The 25,166-nt window shown below is 33.6% G+C and overlaps 1 protein-coding gene across 1 annotated transcript in view; it reads left to right on the top strand.

Moving 5' to 3' along the window:
* LRP1B (LDL receptor related protein 1B) overlaps window positions 1-25,166 on the top strand; it is a 1,812,620-nt gene that overhangs the window by 1,189,861 nt on the left and 597,593 nt on the right. The window contains exons 23-25 of the mRNA XM_072757648.1: window positions 3,728-3,973; window positions 18,419-18,616; window positions 20,142-20,346. Of these exons, the coding sequence (XP_072613749.1) occupies window positions 3,728-3,973; window positions 18,419-18,616; window positions 20,142-20,346 (649 nt within the window). The remainder of the gene's footprint in view (window positions 1-3,727; window positions 3,974-18,418; window positions 18,617-20,141; window positions 20,347-25,166) is intronic.

Genomic DNA, 25,166 nt, shown 5'->3' with positions numbered 1-25,166 from the left:
AAAAGGAGTTTCTTCTGAATTTATTTCTTTGTCTACCTTAAAAATGAAAATTGCTTTTTACTATCAAGTCACTATATTCATCAGCTTAGGAAACTTGCTCAAACATTTCAAAGGATTACAGGTGTGAAAAAGGTTACAATAAAGCTAGGTGTGGACAGACCAGAGGTGATAAAATGACAATTCTATTCTGCTTACAGTACTATGGCATATTGAAGTCCTATCTGTCTCCTTTATGAGGTGAAGTTGAAGGAAAGTTAGAGAAAGGAAAATCAAAAACAAATACTGGTTAAAAGATTGAATTGCCTTCTATGGTTCTCCTTTTCTTATCTGCTTTTATGTACACCTTTGTACTATAGCCCAGTAGGTGGCATCCTTACAGATAATATTGGTATTTATAGAGAAATGGCATCTTGGTCTCTTATTTTCAAGGTCCTTGCCCATCAATTGTAGGTTAGATCCTCTACAGCTAGGCTGTGATATTGGTTAATGAGTGCTGCAGCAGTGGGCATAATGAGTCATTTACCCAGTGGACATAAAAGACATCAAGTGAATTAACTTTAAATAATTGGCATGGGTTGGCTAGTAGCTACGAAATGCTTTTTAGATAGAGATTCCCAAGGTCAAAATAGTTTTTTTTAAAAAAAAAATTGCTATAGATGATAAAATCTAGGTTTTGCCCTCTTCATGTATACTCCTGCTGAATAGTTGTATTCAAAAAAGCTTTTTTTTTTCTTTGATGTTCCCTCCTGTACCCTGTCTCTTGTTAAAGAGGAAACTGGAATTGATTTATGTCCTGTTCTTCAATACATGTAAAACTTGTACAAAACTATCTTGTATGAAAATGATTTGTCATCTGTAGAATTAATACTTGGGAGATGTCCTGAGATGGAAAAATCCTACTTTGGGTAGTGAAGTGTTTCTTGTTTTGTTTTCTCCAAAAAATCTGATCTATAAAGCAAAAACAAAAACAAAAAGAAAAGGGGTACTGAATAAAATAAGTCTCTTAAGCCTAGTGAAGAGATTATTTTCTCAGAGGGATTTTCAAATGATTTCAAGGGGAAAGGGATATGCTGTTTAAGAAACAAGAAACATATTGAATCATTCAAGAATAGAGTTAACTATTAATCCTTGCTATAAGGGTATGTCAAAGATGAACAAAGCTGAATACTAGTTAAAGTGATAAGGATAGATTTTATTCAGGATTAATTATTGCAATAGAGAAGAATATTTAGTGTGAACTGAAATCGAATTCACTGGAAAAAAAAAAAAGACTAGAAGCATTTTGAAGGCTGGAATATACAAGGGAAAGGCACCAAGGGGTGGTAAGGGGGTTGGTCCATGTTACTAGGCCATCTGGGTTTGTTAATTGATGCTTATCCCGGAGAAGAAATGAATGTCTCATATCTTTGACCTGAGACAGTGGTACAAGTCAGAACGAAGCACCCACAGGACTGCGAGGAAGCAAGAGTGAGAGAGTTATGTCCTTGAATGTTTGCACTTCAAAAATATTTCTCAGTCCTTGAGGAGACAGTTCTGGGTGGTAGAAGATTTGCATTTTCAATGTGCAGAGAAAAATAGTAATAATTACAAGTTTTCTAAATTAACTGTTCTAAGATGGGGTTCGAGGTCCTGTCTGCCTATCACCAGGTTTTGGCTGGAATAAACAGTTAATTCTCCTACCAGCTTAGAGCTTTCTCAAGCTGGAGTGGTACTAGAAAGGCTGTCCTGAGCATTTAGAAACTATGCTAGTGTTTGTTGGAATCTCTTTTTGGGTGGTAGGAAGAGTACATTTGGGGAAGGGAGTGGAGGCTGAAATTCTCTGTACTAAGATTCTGCAATTTTTATAAGCCAGTGTTGAGGACTAGTTGAACAGAGGACTCTGAGAAAACCGACTAGAGCTTGATCAATGAGAAATTCTTCGTTCAATAATAAAACATTTAAAAGAAAGTTGCAGTGTTTAATGACAGGTTTAGGGTTAAGAAAGAATTAACAAGGGACTAGTCACACAAATGTTGGCATTAAATTTATATATTCAATTTTAGAATCAATGTAAATATTATTTTTTAAAAAACTATGACTTAATTCCAAGGATAGTGTCAGCAAGAGACACTTCAGTACTACAAGAACAGTCATATTTGAAATAAGATAAAAGAACTGTAACAATTCTTTTTTCACCTGCTGTGTCTGATGATATTTCTTTACAGTAATTCTGTTGAGAAGAATGTCAATTGAACTAAAATAGGGCAAATACTTTAAAATGACTATTGTTTTGAAATGATTATGATATGGGTGAACAAACATATTTGGAGGAGCCAAATGAATCTATTTTTTTCTTCAAAAATAATATCAAACTTGAATTCTTAGAGAAAATAGTTAATATAATCATTTTCTTTTTCTTATCCCTGTAACTTCTTTTCTGGTGACAAATAGAATGAAGAATAGTTGACTCATATAGAACTTTTAAAAATGTAGAATATATTTTTAAGTGTTATATATAAGCTCATTTTTTGAACCAAAAAATTTTCATAGGCAGCAGGAAATATTTGAGGTATATAAGTAAATATCACTGCCATTTGTCAATCATTGAACAACCTTCTCTTTTAGCATTTCTCAAAAAACACTCAACTAAACAACAGGCTTTGAAAGCTACTTAAAAATATTTTTAAACTAAAGGAAGGCAAAGCTTCCTTTAGCCTTATTCCTATGCATCTAATAATACATCTGTAATAGGTAATAAATTAAAGACAGTTATCTGCTATTTTCATCAATGACATAGGGATGTCGTCTTGAAATTTTCCCAACTTGACAAGTACTGGCTCAATTTGGGGGTATTTGTGTGCTTTTGGACTTTTTTTTATTGAACAAATATTGTTAACTGTTTATGTTAGGCAATGTGCTAGCTACTGGATATACACTGCTAAACAGAGCAGATATTTTACATGCACTCACAGATCTTACAACTTCATAATGAAATAGAATTAGAAATAAATATATTTAATGCAATTCTAAATTATAAGTGCCATGAAAGAAAAAGTCTCTTTCTTTATAAACCAGTCATACTAACCATGTAATAAATATTGGTTACTCATTATTTCAGTCAAAATACCAAGTCAACTTTTTACTATGCTTTCATGGCCTCATTGAATTAATCATAATAACCAACATATAGGGTACAATGTGTAATTTACCCAACTTAAAAATAAGTGGCTATAGCCAGTAAAAAGCAAATTAATCCATCCTGCATTATTATGAATCAGACTATAGATGTAGAAATATATATGTATATAATACATGTATATGTATATGCATGCTATAAACACTGAGCTAAGTCAAATTTTCAGATCATCAATGTATATCCTTCAAGGAGGCCTTAGCAACTGATTTTGCTCAAAAGCTAAAAGGCTCAGCACAATAGAAAGAAACATTGAACATACTTTACCTCTGTGGGGTAAAACAAAGTGTATCCCAAAGTTTTATAGAAATGAAAACCTTCCATTCCCAGTTCCTATCATGTAGAATTATATTTGGTCATTCAATGAATTATTTTATCATTCCTACACCAAGCCCTAAAAAGCCCTAAAAAAAAAATTAAATCCAGAGAGCTTTTTCTATTCATTTATAATATCCTTGCTCTAATTCTAGCCTTAGAGAATTGAGTTCAATGATTAGTATTTAATTGAGCAAAACAATTGATAATGCCCTGTAATCTGTTCCCCTCCTTTTATAGATGAATGTTCACTGAACAATGGAGGCTGTAGCAATCACTGTTCTGTTGTTCCTGGAAGAGGAATTGTCTGTTCCTGTCCTGAAGGACTTCAGCTCAACAAAGACAATAAAACATGTGAAATTATAGATTATTGTAGCAATCATCTAAAATGCAGTCAAGTGTGTGAGCAGCACAAGCACACAGTCAAGTGTTCATGCTATGAAGGGTGGAAGCTGGATGTGGATGGGGAAAGTTGCACAAGTGTTGGTAAGTAGATGTGTGTTTTGCTATATTGAAGAACAGCAAGTGCCTTTCCGGTTTTTTTCAGTGTTGTGTATCTTGTTATATTTAAGAATACATCTTAAGAAAATAATCCAAAAACATCTTTGAAGAATTAATAAAAGGATTCAACTAATTTTCAATAAGGCATTTAAGTATAATGTATCATTTTATTTTTTTAGATTGTATTTATTTGATAAAGAGAGATAGATAATGAGAGGGGGGAGGGCCAGAGGAAGAGGAAGCAGCAGGCTCTCTGCTGAGCAGGGAGTCCAACTTGGAACTCAATCCCAGGACCCTGAGATCATGACCTGAACAGAAGGCACTTAACTAATAAGTCACTTAGGCACCCCTAATGTGTCATTTTATTTATTTATTTTTTTAAAAGATTTTATTTATTTGTTTGAAAGAGAGCCACAAGCACAGGGAAAGGCATAGGAAGAGGGAGAAACACTCTACTGAGCAGGGAACCCTATGCGGGGCTCCATCCCAGGGCCCCAGGATTATGACCTGAGCCAAAGATAGATGCTTAACCAACTGAGCCACCCAAACACCCCTGTAATGTGTCATTTTAGACCTACTCCAAATCTTCTTGACAGCATATTACAGTAACACTTATAATCACAGTCCATCAGATATTTTCTTCCTTCTTAAAATGCTACTTCCAACATCATCATCCCTAAAGGCTTATTTTTATACTCTCTAAAGCACTTACTTTTATTTCTCTTTGCAAGCTTTGAGAACCCTCCAAAGTCTGGTCCTAGCCCAACCTCCAATGGTGTGTCTTCTACTCTTGAAATAAACTCTTTGCTCTGGCTGTGTTCGTCTTCTAACTGCCCATTTAAAACTGCCCATTCTGGGATCCCTGGGTAGCTCAGCGGTTTAGCGCCGGCCTTTGGCCCAGGGCGCGATCCTGGAGACCCGGGATCGAGTCCCGCGTTGGGCACCCGGTGCATGGAGCCTGCTTGTGTCTCTGCCTCTCTCTCTCTGTGACTATCATAAATAAATAAAAAAAATTTAAAAAATAAATAAATAAGAATAAAACTGCCCATTCTGATGATTCCCTCGGTCAGATTCCATACTGGGAAAACCAGGGACTATGGAATCTGATCTTTGAGCTTTAATCTTGCAGTTGGCATTCGTTATGTACGTGACCTTAGGCAGGCTACATAAAGCTAGGTGAGCCTTGGTTTTCTTATCATTCAAATATTAGTGCCCATTATAACAATGTCTTCCTTATAGCATGTTGCAACACTTTGAGAACTTGCTCACTTTCCACTATCTTCTCCAGAGACTTAACGAGTCTGTGAGTACTTAGAGTCCATGAATAGAATTGAAGGGGTCCGTGAATGTTGTTAGAGAAAATATTACCTTTATTTTCTTTCATGTCTCACTGAAAGTTAACACTAATTATTAGCAGCAACTGTATGTCTCCAACTGAAGTAATAGACATTCACACCATGTTAAAGTTGTTCTGATATCTCAAAATGTCATATATGTTCAAGTTTCAGAACCCACTATTACTTTAAAAATGGGGGCATTAGACCCACTGCTCAATCTGTTATCAAATACAGTAATAAAAAAAAAGCATGCATGTTACTACATCCAAAAGTGTTTTTTTGTTCAATATTGGTAACTGCATTTTAATATACAGTATTTGATTTGTCTATGTATACTTTTTTTTTTTTTTTTTTACTTTCTTCTTACTGTTTGAGTACTTTTTAAAACTTTCTGATAAGTGGTACACAGGCTTAATCAGACTACTAAGTTGAACCTATACATCATAAACTTTTCTCATTGTTTCTTTTTCTTAGACTGTACTTCCCCTCTTTATCTCCAAAAATCCTGGATACTCTTTTCAGACCTATGAGCTCATATCTTTTTAAAGGGAATATTCTTTAAAATATTCTTGTTCTCTATTTCTCCTTTCTATATCTAGAATATATTGTCTGTGAAAATATATGTTCACAGGGGATCCCTGGGTGGCGCAGCGGTTTGGCGCCTGCCTTTGGCCCAGGGCGCGATCCTGGAGACCCGGGATCGAGTCCCACGTCGGGCTCCCGGTGCATGGAGCCTGCTTCTCCCTCTGCCTGTGTCTCTGCCTCTCTCTCTCTCTCTCTATCATAAATAAATAATAATAAAAAAAAAATTAAAAAAAAAAAAAAAAGAAAATATATGTTCACATTTTTAATTTGCTGTTTCAAATTCCCATCTATGTGCTTTCTATATTCCATATCTCTCTGATGAAATAAGCATCTTATAGTAAAAAATCAAGTCATAGATTTTTTGTTTTATACAATATTCAGTCCAGTTCTAGAAAAATATTAAATCAAAAGTATATTTTTTCAGAGAACATTGTTATTTTTTTGAATATTAAGTTATTTCACTCTTTTATCTTGATTGTTGTTTTGTGGTTATTTCTCTTGGCTATTAAAATTTGAGTTCTCAAAAAAATTTTTTTTTGAGTTTTTGAAGCAGAAGTTCATTTGTTTGATTCATTCTTCTCCAAGAATCTTGTACAAGGTGATTGGCACGAGAGGCTAAAAAAAAATAGCAATTTGTTATAATGATAATAGTCATTTTGTTTATGTACATGTTTGGATTAAGGAAACAGTAGATGATCAAAATATAATCATATTTTACATGAGAATTTGCTCCATAACTGGTTTTTGAATACAGGTGACAAAAGTATTGACTTATTATAATACTTTTGTGTTCTATGAAATCAATAACAATTCATGTTCAATATTAAAATAATTCAACATTTGAATATAAGTAACCAGATCAAAGATAATCCTACTAATGTAATTGGCTCCTTCCATTCTAAACTCAGAAAGAAACTAACAGTACTGTATCAGTTATCACTGTTAAGATTGCTAGATTTCACAGCTGCTTTTTTTATAATTTAAGACGGAAGCAAAGGTATATTTTACCTTTTAAAGTTAATATAGAGCTTTCTTGCATGAAGAATTTAACCTGCTGGTAATTTATTCCTTCCTGAAACATACAGTATACCAAATGCCATTGTCAGCATTTATATTATTCAGATAATATAGGTTTTGTTAGACATTGAAGATTATTTTTTAATTTAAAGCAATTTTTATGTATAAAAGAGGATTTTTTCTGCATTCTCTTCACTTCCTTTCTTTTTTTAACCTATGGTAGATTCAGAGTTTAATAAAAATGAATTAACCACTAACTATTGGTCTTTGAAAATAAAATTTTTTTTTTCTTGCTCTTCTTTTATTACTTTTTTCTATCATTTTTAAGTTGGGTCCCTGCTTTTAAAATGTATCCTTTCTACTGAATGCAATACCTGTGCTTATTCTTCTTGACATTTTAAAAGTAAAGAATAATAGCACTCTTTATGCTTCAAATTAGAACTATGACTCCCCTGCTTTTTTTTTCTCTTGAATCTTCTCCTGTAGTTCTTTCATATTTTCTTATTTCTCAGAGCTCCTTTCTTCCAAAATTCTTTAGTCTGGCTTTTGCTGAATTGCTGAAATGATTCTGTTTTCTCTAAGTTCACTCTTAACATCTTGTTAGTTAAATATAAAGATTTCCATAAAAACTATTTTTATGATCTTCAGTTTTTATTTAATATAGCTGTAAGTCTCATTTTTCTTGGCTATTTCAATGCTTTATTTTAAAAGTTCTTTACATGTTTCCTTCTTAATATGTAATGCATTAATCACTTTCTTACAAAGTGTTCATTTCTTTATGCTATGAATATCCAGAATATTCCTATTAATTACATTATCTCCAGTTTCTTTTCTGTTTAGTAGACAACTTACTTGCAAATTTGCATCATGTTTCTAGTTACATCAGAAAGAATATTATAGCCGTCCTTCTTACTTTCTCATAGCCTGAATTAGGTGAGATTTCTCCACCAATGTTTTTCTTGGTTCTTATTATTCTCTTCTATTTCCATTTTTAAAATCAAGAATTATATTTAATGTAGGGACCAGTTAAAAGAAGGTTATTCAGGCAAAAGATTATTGAAAGAAAGAAAAGAACAGATTCAAGATGTGTTTTAGAGATGAGATTGTCAGGTATTGAACAAGAATAAGGAAAAATACTTGTTTTGTAATATACATTGCCTTGAATATAATTATTTTTTTTGGTATTCTTATCCTCTCTCATCCACCAAATTACCAGCTCTTCATGATAGGGTTTTTTATATGTACTATATATTTCCCTTAAATTTCTAAGAACAAAGAAGATATTCAATAAATATGTGTTTTCTTGTCCATTTTTTAAATTAACTAAACCACAAAATATTTTGTGGAAATTATATTGGATGCCAGAAAAAACTATTAATGAGTACTTTAGAAAAAAATGGTATTTGCTTTTCAGCTCAATTTACATGAATTTTTTTAGTAAACAGATTATGGATGTAATCCATAATTTTATAAAAATAAAACTGTGTAACTTTAGTGCTCTCTTATTGGTAAACTGTGCCCATTCCTTAAACCTTAGTTTCCGTATACCCCTATATGTGATCTCTTGATCAGCTCAAATCATATTACTGTGGCATTTATATTTCCAGCTATACTGTCTTTCCTACTATTCAGTTCTCTTTAATTGAGTGTCATTAAGTCACCTCAAAATTTCTGGCTGAAATGGACTCTTTCTCTTCTCTTAATTATCCATAGTCCTGTCAGCAGCTCCAGTTTTCTTCTGGTCTTCAGGCCCACAAGCTGAACTTATCTTTGACTTCCCCAGCTCTTTGGTGCCCCCCTCTCCATACCCTAATTTATTGTCTTTTGGACTCAGTCTTCCTTCTCCAGTTGGTAGCATCTGTACCATAGATGTTATAATGATGACAGTTTTCTCTCTGGCCTCTTTGTTGTCATCATCTTAGTTCTTTAGTTTGTAAGAATATATTGAAACTTGAAGGGATATGGTATTTTTATTGAAAAGAGTCCAAATCTGGAAGGTGAGAGTTAATGGAAAGAGGTCAGAAGTATAGTAAAGAAGAAAAAATGAAATAAAAGAAAACAGAGTAATGATAAGCAGATTGACTACCTTGGGGAATAATGGTAAATAAAGGTGAAGGGATCAGGGGAATTAAGCTATGGTGTGTGTGTGTGGGGGGGGGGTAATTTGGTGATTCACTCACTTCTTTATTTTAGTAAAATGACACTTTTATATATCAGTGTCTATTTATGATTTGAAAGTAACTCTTAAATATTTATGGAAAGAACATCAAATTCTTCAGTCTGCTATTTAGGACCTTCTTCATTTTTGCTTGTTTTCTCTCTCCAACATAATCTTTTGTTATCTTCCACTATGGATTTCCATTCCAGGCACATTATTACTGTTTTCATCATTAGTAATATTAGTAAATAAATAGTTGCCAAGAACGTATAATGTACTTTCACATGCATCACTTTATTGTACCATCTCCTTCATGCACTCTGCTCATTATCATCTGAGCAGAACAGTATCTTCTACATCCTGGAAATCCTATAATCTATTTAAAACGCTCTCCTCTACGAATTTTTCCTCAAGTTGATTATGATAATATTACTAATAGCTACCACTTATCAAGCATCTACTGTGTGATGGGCAGTTCATTTATAACTTGTAGGAAACCAATGGATATTAATACTCTGATTTTATTCCTTTGGAAACTGAGACCCAGAGAGGTTACTTCATTTACTCAGGGCCTGTGGCAAAGAGATGTTAGAGCAAAGCTTTTGAACTTCATTCCATCTGACTCCAAAGAAAGAACTTTTACAAGCTACTACAAAGAGCCAGGCCACCTCCCTGTGCTGTGTGCCCTCAAAGTCTTGCGATGTCTTTGAATAGTGTACATTTTATGAGCTTATTTCTGTTACCACTTAGACCCAAACATTCTTGAAAGCTGAGACTGCATCAAATTATTTTACACCTCTTGTGAAAATACATTTTAAAAAATACATTTTGTAGCAAATGTTTGTTGAATATAACAAGTTTCCTCTATTACTTGAAGTAGTAATAGTTTTTTTTTTATTAGTTTTATGATCTGTGCTATGTGTACAGTTGATCTATTATTTCTAATCACTATGTGGTATCATATGGCATGTCCCCATCTATTTTTGTTTATTCACTCTACAATATAAATACACTTAAATCACCCCAAATCTCTGCAAAAGTAATGCTGCCATTGGCAGACATTTATCTAGTCTTAGAAATATGCATGAACATTATTTGGGACCAAAATTATTGACTCACAGGGTATGCTTATACTTACTATGAGAAAGTATAACCAGTATCTTCTCAAAGTGGTTGAACAGTCTCCACCTCCACCAACAGTACACTTTCAAGGTCCCCATATCCTTGCCAGCTCTTAAAATTATCCGATTTTCTAGCTTTGTCATCCAATATAGTGAAGTAAAGTGATATTTCATTGTTTTAGTTTCATTTTTCTTATGACAAGTTTGAGCATTTCTCTATATGCTTGTTAGCCTTTTGCATATCTTCATTTCCTTTGGCCATTTTTCTATCAAGATGGCTGCCTTTTTCTTATTGTAGGAATTGGTTGCATGTACTAAAAACTATAGACATATCAACTATCTTCTACATTCTTTTAGCCCTCTATTAGTTTCATTCAAGTTGACCTTTACAGAATATTTCTTTATCTTTCTGCTTCATTCCTTTCTTCACTTCATTGTTTTTCTTACTTTCTTCTCACCATAATAATTTTTATCTCCTCTCTAATGTCTCTTGGGCTGTTTATTCATTGATTCTTATAATTAATCCTTCACTTATGTAATCACAGGTATTTATTAAATATAATCAGCAAAAAAGCACTGGGCTGTATCTTAGAAATGCAAAGATTTTTGCTCAAACTCTCACCCCTTAATGAACTCTCTCTCTCTCTCTCTCATTCTCCCACTCTCTCTCTTTCTATACATACATGCCCCAAATGCAGATTCCTGATACTTATTAATGGAAAGAATAGATAAGTTTTTAAGAAACTTGAAATATAAAGCAGAGCTACTGAGAAAAGATATCCAGGAATTTTCAGGCAAGTAATTAAAGGGAAAACAACAGCAAAATGAAACATACAGATAAAAAAAAAAAAAAAAAAACTCTCAAAATTGGTGGACAGTTGGTGAGATAATCTTATAAATTTACCAGTTTGAATAATAGTTGAAAGTCTATCCTACCTTTCATTTCATAGATTTTAGTATATGTGCTGCCGAAACGAGCACTCATTTCATAGGTTTTATATCTTCTGCCTTTATGTATACCACACTTCAATAATATTTCACTTTCATTCATTCCCAACATAGCTATAGCTGAAGGAATGGAGAAGAGGAAGTAATAATATATAGTGAACTGGAGTAAACAATAGATCATTTACCACTTCATAAGTTGCTACTCTGTACAGGGGATATATCTAATGATGGGGACAGAGAAATTCAAATAAAGTATTAAATATGAGAACAGAAAAGTGAAAATTCTGAACTTGCAGGAGAAAAAACATTGTAACTACAATATCACTTTATGTTTGAGAACATTATGGGTATGATAATAAATAATCAGGACTATTCATGTAAAATTACTAGTTTTGGAGTCATAACAATTACCCTGAGAGGACTATAGAGGAACTCTTTCTTAGACAAGTCATCTACTGCTTCCATATACTATCTTGTAACAATCATTATGCAAATCTGTAGTGGGATTAAAAGAAAATCAAAGAAAAAAGAACAGCAGATAGAAGACCTATGAGTCCTTTCTAAAACTCTTTGTAATGTGCTACATTTATTAAAAGGAAATTCATCACTTTAAAAAACTATAAATTGGAACCTTCTTTGTTTTATACACATGTCATCTCATGGTAAAGAACTTCAAGCCTCTTCTTTATTGAGTCTTATTTGGTGGTTTGAGTTGTAAAATTCAGTCATTTATGAGACTGAATAAATACCACAAGCTAGCACACTGGAAAAAAAAAGTTAGTATACTGCAAAAGTGAATGACTACTTCATATTTTGCTATATTCATTCCAAGTTGAATTTGCCCCAAAAGAAGTGAATATACTTACATCAAAATTGAAACACATGAGAAAATGCTTCATTGTGTTTTATCACCAAATATTTTATACAGATGTTTATTTTTTTATCATTATTAAAGGGAAAAAACATTTTAAGACTTGGCATTTTGAAACCCAGTCTTCATGATTTCTCAGTAGTTTATGAATTTACGTATTGGATTATTCATTACAACTTTTTATTTTCTCAAAAAAGAAATAATAATTTAGTAAACAAATCTTAAAATTAGAGACACTTGGAGAATTTATCAAGATTCAGAGTTCAAATAGAGATAATTTAAATATTTACATTTTGATTTTTTATTTTGGTAAACAGGCTTATAATAGTCATGTGTAATCAAGTAAATATTTATCAACTATATTCTCAACACAAAATGACTACAGTAAATATAAGAACTTGAAAAGCCTTCAGAAAGTTTTAATAAAAAAGTCCATGTAACAGTCACTGTTCAGAGTAAACAAGATATGTTTTCAAGGTACCTGGCTGTCTCAGTCAGTGAAACATGCAGCTCTTGATCTCAGGATTATGAGTCTAAGCTTCACACTGGGTGTATAAATTACTTAGAAATAAATCTTAAAAAAAAAAAAGAAAAAGACATTTCCAGTCATCTTCCATTTTGTGAAATCTTTCAAACATATGGGAGAATAATGTATTCAAAGCTAATATTTTAGTATATTGAAAATTTATCCAATTTATTCATGCTATACATGGTACAAATTATTTTCTGAAAGTGATGAAACATTAAATAACTTTGAGTCCTCTGTTCATCCATTCCTCCATCTCAGAGGTAGCTCCTTTCGTGAAATTAGGATATCTGTTCTGTCATAGTTTGTGTTCTTAAACAACATGTAATATAATTTTTGTGTTTCTTAGCTTATGGAATCACATACATTATATATATCCAGCTGGAATTAGTTGGAATTGTTAGTCACAAATATGATTTTGGGAAGTATCCATAGTGTAGTGTTTTAAATAGCTCCATTTATTCCTTTTAAATTCTCTATGGCATTCTGCTGTATAAAAAGATTATAGTTTTGTTAATCTTCTCCTATTCATGGTCATTGATGTTATTTCCAGTGCCTTGCTACATCAAACTATGTTGCGGTGAAAGCTCTTATGATGTCTATTTGTGGAAATGTGCACAAGTTGAACCACGCATGTTCAAGTGCATATGCACCTTCAGTTGCACATGTCATCTCTATCATCGCCACTTATATTTCCAATACAGTTTTAAAAATATACATTCCATCAGCTGTTATAAGAGTTCCTGAGTCTCCAATTCATTGCTAACACTAGACAGAAAATTTGTTCAAATCCCTGCTCCTCCACTTACTAGCTGTGTGACTCTGGCATATTAGTTACATAACTTCTCTGTGCCTCTTTTTCTTCCCGTGAAAAATGGGAGTGATAATATCACTTACTTCCTAGGACTTTGTGAGGATTGCACAAATGGGGATCTATGAAATATTTAAGAATAATTCTATATAAGAAGCACTCTATAAGTGTTTGCTATTTTAGTAAGAATTAATAGTTGCCCAAGATGATGGTTATGGTCTTGTTTTAACTGCTATAACATTTTCTTAACACTCTCTATTTCTCCAGTTATCTCATTATTTATGGATTGTTTTGTTCTCTACTATACTTGGTTAGAGGGTGTAATTTTACCACTTAATTTTTATTATAGTTTGTAGGTCTGTTCACATTTTCTATTTCTTTACAAGTCAATTTTGGTAAAATATTTCTCTAGAAAATGACTTACTTTACCTATTTTCAAATTTATTATTAAAAATATATATCACTCTTATTTTTTTAATTTTCTATTGAATATAAATAATAATATCTATAATAATTACTTTCCTATTTTAATTTTTCCTATTACTCATTTCTACATATATTTATGTGCATGCATATGTATATGTATTGGTCCTTCCACATGCTTATTTGTATTTTATCATCCTTCAAACAAACGGTTTCCATTTTTTTATGATCTTTTTCTCTATTTTATCAATTCCTGTAATTTATGTTATTCTTCCCAATTTATTAGAGCTATTTTTTCTGGATTCTTGAATTTATTTATCATTTTATTAATTTTTAAAAGATGAATTCTCCATTTTATTCAACTACCACAAATACACAGAGAAGAAAAAGAACATTAAATTATCTGTATAGTTTATTTTTTCCTTGTATAGATGGAAAAGTTTTCAGAGCTAATGAGCAAGTATAGTTATACAGATTAATGGGATTGAGGTAAAAATCATGATTTTTAGGTAACAATTAAAAGTTGTACATTTCTTTATTCTCTACAAATTTCCACACTAATTACCATATTTCCTTTTTTTAAAAAAAACAGATGAATTGAGATATAATATATATGCCATAAAATTCATTCTTTTAAAGTACAGAATTCAGTGGTTGGTAGTATATTCACAGAGTAGTGCAACCATGACAACTATCTAATTTTAGAACATTTTAATTCTCCCCCAAACAAACTCCATACATATTTAAAATTCACTCCCCATCAAACCCTACTTCATCGCTGGCAATCTCTAACCTAGTTTCTGTCTCTGTAAATTTGCCTAGTCTGGGCAATTCATAACAATGGAATAATGCAGTACATGGTCTTTTGTGACTAATTTCCTTCATGTGGCATGATGTTTTCAAGGTTCATCCATTCATGTTTTACCATTTATCAGTACTTAATTTATTTTTATTGCTGAAAAGTATATTTATTGTATTATATCATTTTGTTTATCCATTCATCAGTTGATGAGCATTTGGATTTTTATTCTTTGTATGAATAATGATATGAATATTCACATACAAGCTTTGTGTGGACATACTTTTCATTTCCCCTGTGTGTACAACTAAGAATGGAATTCCTGGATCGTATGATAAGTCAATGTCTAACATTTTGAGGAACTGCCAAAGTGTTTTCCAAAGTGGCTGTGTCATTTTAAAAATCCAGCCAGCAATGCTTGAGGGCTCCAATTTCCACACAATCTTGCCATCATCTGATATTGTCCATTTTTCTTGTTATAGTTATTCTAGGGGATGTGAAGTGTGATGTTGTGCTTGATTTGTGTTTCCCTGATAATCAATGATATTGAACATCTTCTTGTCCACTTATTTGGTCATTTTTGTAGGCTCTTGGGTTAAATGACTATTCACAGTCTTTGCCTAATATAGAGTCACTAAGTACTTTTCCAATAGTTGTGTAATTTTAGCTCTTATATTTAGGTCTAGGAAACATTTTGAGTTAGTTTTTATATATGGTGTGAGGTTTCAGCCTCATTCTATAGAATACAGAAATCCAGTTCCCCCAGCACATTTTCTTGAAAAGGCCATCTTTCCCGCATTGAACAGTTCTCTGGAGCTTGGGCTTTTGGGGGAGCTCCAAATCCATATGTCCCCTCTGGGAACTTGTGGATCATTTGGTTTTAAATCAATTATTAAGCTAAGGACAGAGGAATGGGTTTGGTACATGTTAAAACACCATATAATACTGATATTCAGCAGTTTTTCTTGAATTCCAAGAGTTCAGAAAAAGGTGATTTTGACCATTTTTTCAGTGTTTTCATTGTTTTATGAAAAAGATGGTTTTGGATCCTCATTTCACCATCCAGGAACTGATTCTCTATTTCATTAGTTTTAATTGTTCATTCTTCTTAATCTATACATTTGTTGCCATAATATCTCTCTTTATTTCTGAATTCCTTATTGAGGTCTTATTGGTCAAGAAATTGTTTAGCAGTTATTTCTAGTACTAAAGTATATGTGAAGCTTAGCAGTCTTTATAATTGATTTTTATTTAATTCCATTGTGCTCAGATCAGGTGTCCAAGGCAAGAGTAGAATTCAGGTCTTCTCTTATAGAATTTCTTTCTACATTCAGTTGCAACAAACAAGTTAGTAATTTTTGGTTTAGGAGAGAGCACTTTCTCACATAGTGCATGTAAGTAAGAGCAGTAAATGATCTCTTAAATATTGCTGTAGTAGAAATGTGAGTTCTCCTTAAGGAGAAAAAAACACACACACATAACATGTTTTACAATATTTGTCATACTGAATTACCTTGCTCAGCATATATGTCATGCCCAAACAATTTTTGTTTTATTTATTAATGTTTCTAAGAAGCAGGAAATTATAATTCCTTCTATTGTTAGTTTGAATTTTTATTCTTAAAAATTGTTAATCTTAGTGGAAAAATATGTTAGTGCTAAAAAATTGTATCAACACAAAATAAAGTGAAAGCTTTCTTCCCACTTCTGAATCCCATACACCAGTTTCCATAGCAGGTAACAACATTTCCTCAGTAAGCCTTCAAGAAGTATCATATTCTTTACCTTCATATAGGTCTAGAAAAATATTTATAATATTAATGACAACATAGATTGTGCATTATTTATATTTTGCTATGGGTAGTTGGTCTTTTAAAAATGATACCAAAGAGGGAAACCTTGGTGGCTCAGCAGCTGAGCATCTGCCTTTGGCTCAGGGTGTGATCCTGGGTTCGAGGATGGAGTCCTGCATCAGGCCCCCTGCAAGGAGCCTGCTTCTCCCTGTCTATGTCTGCCTCTCTTTGTGTCTCTCATGTAAATAAATAAAAACTTAAAAAGAAAAAAATCCATTACTTTTTGATTCCCTCATAGTTACCTCCACATGTGTATTCACTTTGATGACTTTGAGCTTATAAAACACATATGGGGAAAAAAATGGCCAGTGATTTCCCTACACCAGTGGCAGGCAGCCTAGGTTAGCACCATTCTATATCTAAGACCTGGGATGTATTATGTCTTCCCCGGTGTGTGGTATTAGGGCTATTATAATGAGCAAGCCAAACAAGATCCCTGTTTTAATAAAACATATAAACCAGTGAGGAAGACAGATGACAAATAGATAGTGATTTTAAAGTTTACTTCAGGGCGTCTGGGTGGCCCAGTGGTTGGGTCTGCCTTTGGCTCAGGTCGTGATCTGGGAGTCCCGAAATCAAGTCCCACATCAGGCTTCCAGCGAGGAGCCACCTCTCCCTCTACCTATGTCTCTGCCTCTCTCTCTTTGTCTCTCATGAGTAAATAAATAAAATCTTAAAAAAAAAAAAAAAGTTTACTTTAAAGAGAATAAATAGGTTATGGAGATATAAAATAATAAAAATGGACTTTATTAGGAAATTGATCAGAAAGGAACTCTCTGAGGAATGGAAATGGAGATTAATAAAAACAGTAAACCTGGTTGCAATTGGCAAAAAACTATTTCAAACTGAGTTGGAGTTAAGTGCATTGGCTTACATATCCAAAGTATGGGAAATGTATAGGGAATATGAAGAAAGGAACTAGACTTATGGATAATTTCAACAGTAGACTTGAACATCCTTAGCCTACGGACTTGAACATCTCCAGGTCATTGTTCCTTCCTTTTTGTGTGTGTGTGTGTGTGCGTATTTTTCTCTTCAACAACAATATCACAAGTATACTTTTACAAACTGCAAGGACATAGACACTGCCATTACTAGGCTTAGAGATCTCTGGCTTTATAAGAAAATTGCAATATTCTCTGGAAGTTTGTAGACCCATTCGACTGATTTAGATTTTTCATCCTCCCCTTGAGTCAATCAGCAGGGAAAGAGAAGATTATAGCAGCTCACATTCAGAGGATGTGTCTAGAATTGAAATAGGAAAACAAATCTCCCTAAAGGAAAGCCGAAAGGAATGGTACTAACATAGAAGAGAGAGGAAATCTTTGTAAGCCTGGATTCCCCTTTCTCAAAATGTATATTCATCAAGCAAAATTCGAGTCTAACTCATCTTAGTATGTCCAACAGTATTTGGTACAGGATTTGACACATTACCAAAATGATGATGTAATTTTTGTAAATTTCAGACTGAGGAGAAAGCCATCATCTACCATCTTCTGGGGAGTACACTCAAACTATAAGTCTGTAATCTCTTCACAGAAATCCTCTTTTATTGGGTCTGTTTCCTTTGTGGATCTGTAGGAATGTGATGGGTTAAGGGTAGCAAAATTAGTTTTAGTCAACTCTCAGCAATTCTTGTGTTAATGTTTCTGAGGTTTGGATTGTCAGTTGAAGCTCCATTAAAATAGGAAAATCCCTATTTTGTCTTGAAATTTCAATAATTGTTGTATTCTTTAATCAGAATCAGGTGTAGAAAAATCCAAGGAGGGAAAAAGTATACTTATTTTAATGAATACATATCAACCTAAAATTTTCAAGTTTCCTCTAAATGTTGGATTAAAAGAAATTGCTCCTGTAATAGTAGAGAGTTATATAGTAAATTATGCTGGTAAATAATTGGATTTAACCTCAAGTGTTTTATTCTACTTATGAAAGCATATAAATATTTTTATAAGCCTATTAAAAATAAATTTACTTTCAGATCCTTTTGAAGCATTCATCATCTTTTCTATTCGTCATGAGATCAGAAGGATTGATCTTCATAAGAGAGACTATAGTCTACTTGTTCCTGGGCTGAGAAACACGATAGCACTTGATTTTCACTTCAATCAGAGTTTACTTTATTGGACAGATGTTGTAGAAGACAGAATATACCGGGGCAAGCTTTCTGAAAGTGGAGGTAATTTTTAACTGAAAATTCCAGAAAAATATGATGCAATCAAATGGGATTTAGATTAATCTTGCACTTTCATTCTTTATCTGCTCCCTCATATATGTAAAACCAGGAATATCAAGTATATGTGTGAAGGTATGTTGAGGGAAGGAAATGAATGGTGAAAGCCCACCATGCATACCATTTTCTTTTTTTTTTTTAATTTTTTATTTTTTTATGCATACCATTTTCAAATTGTGAGCTTTTCTGTGGATATTTGGTGGAGAAAAATATTTATAACTACCACCTTCCACATACTAGTAGACATATGTTTGTGAGCTAAATGTTTTATTTTTTACCGTCTTTCAGAAAAATTTAAACAAGTAATGAATCGTTACAAAGACCACTAAAAAGACCACTAAATGTTTTTATCATAATTTGACTTACCTCTTTTGTTTAATCTAGGCTTTTTTTTTCTTTTTGAGTATCAAGGCTCTGAGATAAATATATGTAATAATCTTTTTGAAAATGTTGGATCTGTGTGGTATTTCAAAGCCAGGTGTTTCTATCAAAATTTGAATTTCTCCTTAAGTCACCTTTGCAATTTTGGAAAAATGGTAATAAACACAATATAATTATCATATGTGAATTTGTGTCCTATGGAATATTGCAAGAGACTGAATTCAAGCGATGGATTTAGATCCTTGGGCTTAGATGGTTCAGTGTTGAAAAACAAAAAAATGTTAAAATGTTTGTTAACATTTGTTAACAATGTTAACAGTGTTTTTGTTAAAACACTGCCAATACCATAAACTATGAAGAGTTAACCTATTAGAAAAAAAAATCAAATAACTTTTAATTACAAAAGAAATTAAGAAGGATAAATAAGAGCATTGCTTATTTTTATTTAGACCACACTAATACCTTCCTCTCTTAGTTGTAATCATGTTATATCCTATAAGTCTTTGGTCCAAGGAGGGGTGGGGAGTATGACTTGGGGCTTATCTTTAAGGGTCAGTGCAGTAAAGCTATCTTATCTATCATGCTTCAGAAAAGGGTGGCTGCTGACTAGCTCTAATGCATGTTGCCCCAGGTGGACTTTTCTCTTTATTCTACCCGTGAAGATCAATGTTGACACTAAATTGCACTAATTTTAACCAGCACATCATTATTATTCCCCAAACCCTATATCCTATTTCAAAAGCAAGAAACAAGAAATAACTTTCTGAAATCTAAATATTGTTAGCCTCAGAGTTATTTAAAAATTCTGTTTCCCTGTCACTGAAAGGGCTTAAGAAATTAAAATTTTCTGGTAGGAAAGCTCAGTAATTCTAAATTTGGAGTCTTCTTAGTTTCCCTTGTGCCAAGTAATACATCTTGCAAAATCAGTATAATGCTTAAAAACTTTGCACTACTCTTAAATTGACATTTTTGGGTTTTGAGGTGTTTTTATTGTTGTTGTTGTTGTCATTTGTTTGTTTTTGCCTAACAGGTTCCTTGAATGGGTAAAAGTATTAGTTTCCTTTTTTTTTTTTTTTTTTTGTTCTCATAGGAGTCAGTGCAATAGAAGTCGTTGTGGAGCATGGCCTGGCTACTCCCGAAGGATTGACAGTCGACTGGATAGCAGGCAACATATACTGGATAGATAGCAATCTGGACCAAATCGAAGTGGCCAAACTAGACGGTTCCTTAAGAACTACACTCATAGCTGGAGCCATGGAACATCCCAGGGCCATCGCTTTGGACCCAAGATACGGGTAAAAAAGTTTGCCTTTTACAAATTCACTTTGGCATAAAAAAAAAATCTTTTAAATTAATATTGAATTCAATTATCTCATAAATTATGAGTCAGATTGCTTACCTTGTGCATTGCATACATGTGTGTATATGTATAATTATATGTAGGTCTGTGTGTATGTATAATTATATATATGTATATATATATATCAACCAGTTTAAGTTTATTAGCATAAATTTGGTTGTAAGATTGCTTACCTAGGTCCTTTTTAGAGGCTAGAAATATCTTTTTTCCAAATATGGGCATTAGGCCCTATTGGAAGCGATTGCAACTCAATTTTGAAGCAGTAATTTAATGAATTTCTCTTTGACCTGCCAAAGAGATGCTATAATTGTTTCTAATAGTTGCAAACCACAGGGCCAGTCTCTGGTCCAAACAGTCACAGATGTTAACCGCACCACCTCTTATGTATTTTGTAAGTATTTGGAGTCAGTTTCAAAGAAAATTAGTATAAGCTTGAAGGACTCCAGTGAGGAGACACTGACTGTTGGAAAGACAAGGCACATGATTCTTGAGAACAGGGTCAAATGTTGAGTAACTCAAGTTACTGTGTGCAGTGTTCTTTGTGTGTTCCTCTGGGAAGGAGCAGAAGAGAGACGCTGGTTTTAGAGCCAGAAAACAAGGGTTCCAGTTCCTATTTTGTCATTTATTCCCTGGGGAATCAACTCAACTCTATTCCCTTAAATTTCAGTTTTTTCCTCCATAAATCATGGATAATATCTTTATTATTTTATTGTTTTTGAGGAGATCATAAATATGTAGAAGATAATATGTAACTGAAAATACTTTGTTATTACTGGGAATTATTTATTTCCTTGGTAATTATTTTGTCAATCCAAAACCATTGTCAAGGCTAAAGGTTAGTAGATCAAGAGTTTTTTGGTTTTTGTTTTTTTAGTTTATTTTTATTTTTATTCTTATTTATTAATTTTTCTGTCTCTGTACCTGTAAGTAAGACAAAGTCGAGGACACACCAATGAGGAAGGGGAGTCAGCAAGGATGGAGTTTAATGAAGAGAGAAAAGGGAGCCTGTGTTTAAGTCAGCTTCCTGACCACATTTTCTGGCATGTGCTCTGGTGTATGCTTGAGCTCAGAAATCAATAGATTGGGAAGTTTCTTTGTTCTTCCTTTCCTCAGTTCACACTCAGAAAGTAAAGGGCCAAAGCAACTTGCCTAGAGCAAGGTTCCAAACTGGCAACTCTCATTAATATGCTTGCTTTACCTCTACGGTGTTTTACATTTATTTGAATCACTGGCCTGAGCTTAAAATACTGAGACGTTTTGTATACAGTCCTGGATTTCTGTCTTCTTTTGAAGAAACAGAGAGACCTGGCAGCAAAGAGCAAAGCAGTAGCTATATCTTTTACCTAAGGATGGGTTCTCTCATTTATACAGTTTACACTTTACCCATTTCATTTATTAATTCCTATAATACCAGTTCACTGGGAAGAGATATGTTTAATGAGAAATTCTTTTGTTAAAACAGACTATTCCTGGGGTTCCTGGGTGGCTCAGTTGGTTGAGCATCTGTTTCAGCTCAGGTCATGATCCCAGGGTCCTGGTGATAAGGGAGAGCTTGTTTCTTGTCTCATGGAGTCAAAGAATGAATCTCACAGGCAACAGAGAGTGAGCAAAGTGATGTAAGTTTATTAAGCAAAGATACAGAGAAAGCTCTCAGACGGGGAGGGGCCCCGACAGGGTTGCCACAGGGCTTGTAGGGTTGGTATTTTTGGGGGTGAGAGGGGGGGTCTTTTGTTGAGAACCTAGTCAGGGAGCCCATGGCCTTGAGATGCTTGTGCAGTCTTGGTTTGAGCGGAGACTATTGGTAACAACTTCATGACTTATTTCTTTGTGGTCTGGGGAGTTTCTGTGATTACTTACTAGCTATTAAAGGGGGATTCTCCCTAACATTTTGGAACTAGGGAGCCAGGTTTATTTTTTCTGTTTTTACTGTCTTATCTTTGTTTTTGGGGGGATGGATAGGAGCCTGATTCTGGGGTCTATCAGTGTCCTTGGGGTTCATGGGAGCCCACAGATTTCTGGGAGCCTGGCTTTGGGTCTTTCCCTATCTCTCTCTGCCTAGGCCCATCTGCCCTTAACTACTTCCTACATCGCTGGGAGCCAGCGCTTCATCCAGCCCTGAGCTCTGCAATGGGCTCCTTGCTCAGTGGGGAGCCTGCTTCTCCCTCTCCCTCTGCCTACCATTCCTCCTGCTTGCACTCTCTCTGTCAAATAAAATATTAAAAAAAAAAAAAATAAGAGACCACTCCTGAGATTACGAGTAAATTGCTGATCCTGACCCTTTGCTTCCCATAAAGGTTCATCATCAACTCAGTTTTACACTAACAACTACCAGTGTGAAATTTTTCACCTATAAGAACTATCTAAGTTGTACCAGCACCTGATATACAGGAGAAATGTTCTGTATAAGGAAAAGTGATATTTTGGAGAACGTTGTGGTTTTAGCATGTACACCAACATGGTAGAAAAAGTGAGGGCTCTGAAAATTTATAGATGGCACACAGTGAGAAAAACAAAAGGAACAAAACAGTCATATGAAAGTTTTGAAAATAGTTTGACCAAACAAAGCAGTAGATCTGGGAATTGCAACTTTATTTTCTATGGCTTTGAACTGACAATGCTTAGGATAAAATCATCTCAGTTTGTAGAATATCCAACCTGAGAGTAGAAAAAAAAATAGAAACAGCACACCACCCACAAATACTATTTTTTTTTAACTTTTATTTATTTATGATAGTCACAGAGAGAGAGAGAGAGAGAGAGAGAGAGAGAGAGGCAGAGACACAGGCAGAGGGAGAAGCAGGCTCCATGCACCGGGAGCCCGACGTGGGATTCGATCCCGGGTCTCCAGGATCGCGCCCTGGGCCAAAGGCAGGCGCCAAACCGCTGCGCCACCCAGGGATCCCCACAAATACTATTTGAGTGAAAATATCAGACACTATTCCAGTGATATAAGATCTTTAGAAGTTATATATCCTCTAAGAGTTAAAAGTACAAAAAGCTATCCTCTGAGTAGAAAAAAACCTCATAATGCTTTTAGGAAAGTTGATGCCTTCCATTACTAATTGCTACCATGAAATTGTAAAAATGATTCATATAATTGCAGTCATAATAAGTTTTGTCTTGAAAAATGGGTAAAGAAATATACTTATAAAATCACTGTTGGCATACATAATCAAAATTCAAATGACAGTACTAATTCATTCAACTCTAGGAAGAAACTGAAAGGTTGATAAGTTTGGGGGTCGATGTATGATGGACTTTCTATTTTTAAAAATTAACATACAGCGGATTGATACAATTAAGATATGAAGTTCATATAAACACTTGTAAAGCCTAGCTGTAGCAATTAGATTTAAAAATGCAGTGCAAATATGAAAATATTTTTCAGGTTTGTTTGGGACATTTTATTAAAAAGTCCATAATTATCTTTAAACATTGGACCTTTCATAAAGTAGGCTGAGAGCATAGTAAAAATACATGCGAGCATGAAAACACACACATACACACACTGAACTGCAAAGCTAAGCACAAGAAAAGCAACATTGAAAAAATAATTTAATTTGATAAACTCAGCTTACTGCCTTAGTGCTATCTATTCAAATAGAAACATAAAATTTCTATTTCTCAAATAATTCATGAAATACATAAAGAAGCTGTGAATCAAAATTGATAGGAGCTATAAAGACACATTATTTTGAAAATTTTTACTTTAGGATAAATCTGGACAATTTTTTTTAGAATTATGGTTTCTGTAAATACTATTATGTTTCCTACTGCATAATAAGCTCTCTAATGGCACACAAAGTTGTTTCCACATTTATGAAATCCTTCACTGCTCTTGGTATATATAATTGTCCCAAATAAATGTTTTTTTTTAGATAAAAAAAATGCATGCATATGCATAGACTTTGTAACTTACAACTTTTGTAACTTACTTTTTGTAACTTACAAAAACAAGGATACACCTGAAAGAATGAAGTATAGAGTAAAAGACAGCTAATGGGTAATATTAGAAGCTTTGTTTACAGTAACAAATGAATACACAAGTTTGTAACTAGCCAAGTTGCTCCCTAAGCACAGCTAAGAAGAAACAACAACAACGAAAAAAAAAATGAGCCATAATATCAGGCCAATAAAACATGTTTACATGGTTTGAGTTTCCTTCAGCTACAAAGGCTCTTTGTGACCTTTTTTTACAGATGCCAACAAACAAATGTTTTTAATCAACTAGTTTGCTTCCTGGGCATAAAATCCACAGGCCTTCATTTTACATTATAAGCCATATTTGCCATCATGACACATCTGTTTAGTATTCTGGGTTTTGACCCAATATCCCAAGTGACAAGTTATTCCAAGATGGCAAATGAGAGTCTTAGGGAGGAACCATTTCTCTCTCATTCCATTTTAAGGGAATGCAGTTATTGTTAAGGTGACCTGAAAGAGTACATGAATCTCCTCTAAACCTCAAGCTTAGTATTAGGGAGTAAGAAGAACCAGGGAGTTCAGAATCTACAAGGGCACTCACTTCAGTTCTTGAATTTTCATTGCCTTTGTACTTGTGGGGCTTCGTGGTACCTTGCTGGTGTTTAGATTTCATTTGTCATAATAATGACTCTGCTATAGCAATTGCAATTTGTGAAAGCAGATATGGTAATTGTGAAGATTAGTGAAACATCTAAATAAAATTTTAATTTTATCTGGGAATGTTCCTAAATGAGACTAATAAAGACATTGTTGCTTTTAGAAGACCTAAAG

This window comes from Vulpes vulpes, chromosome 5, assembly GCF_048418805.1.
Source record: "Vulpes vulpes isolate BD-2025 chromosome 5, VulVul3, whole genome shotgun sequence".
In the NCBI taxonomy this organism is placed as follows: Eukaryota; Metazoa; Chordata; class Mammalia; order Carnivora; family Canidae; genus Vulpes; species Vulpes vulpes.
Note: the sequence above shows the minus strand (reverse complement) of the source record. Positions and strands in the feature narration are given on the sequence as shown.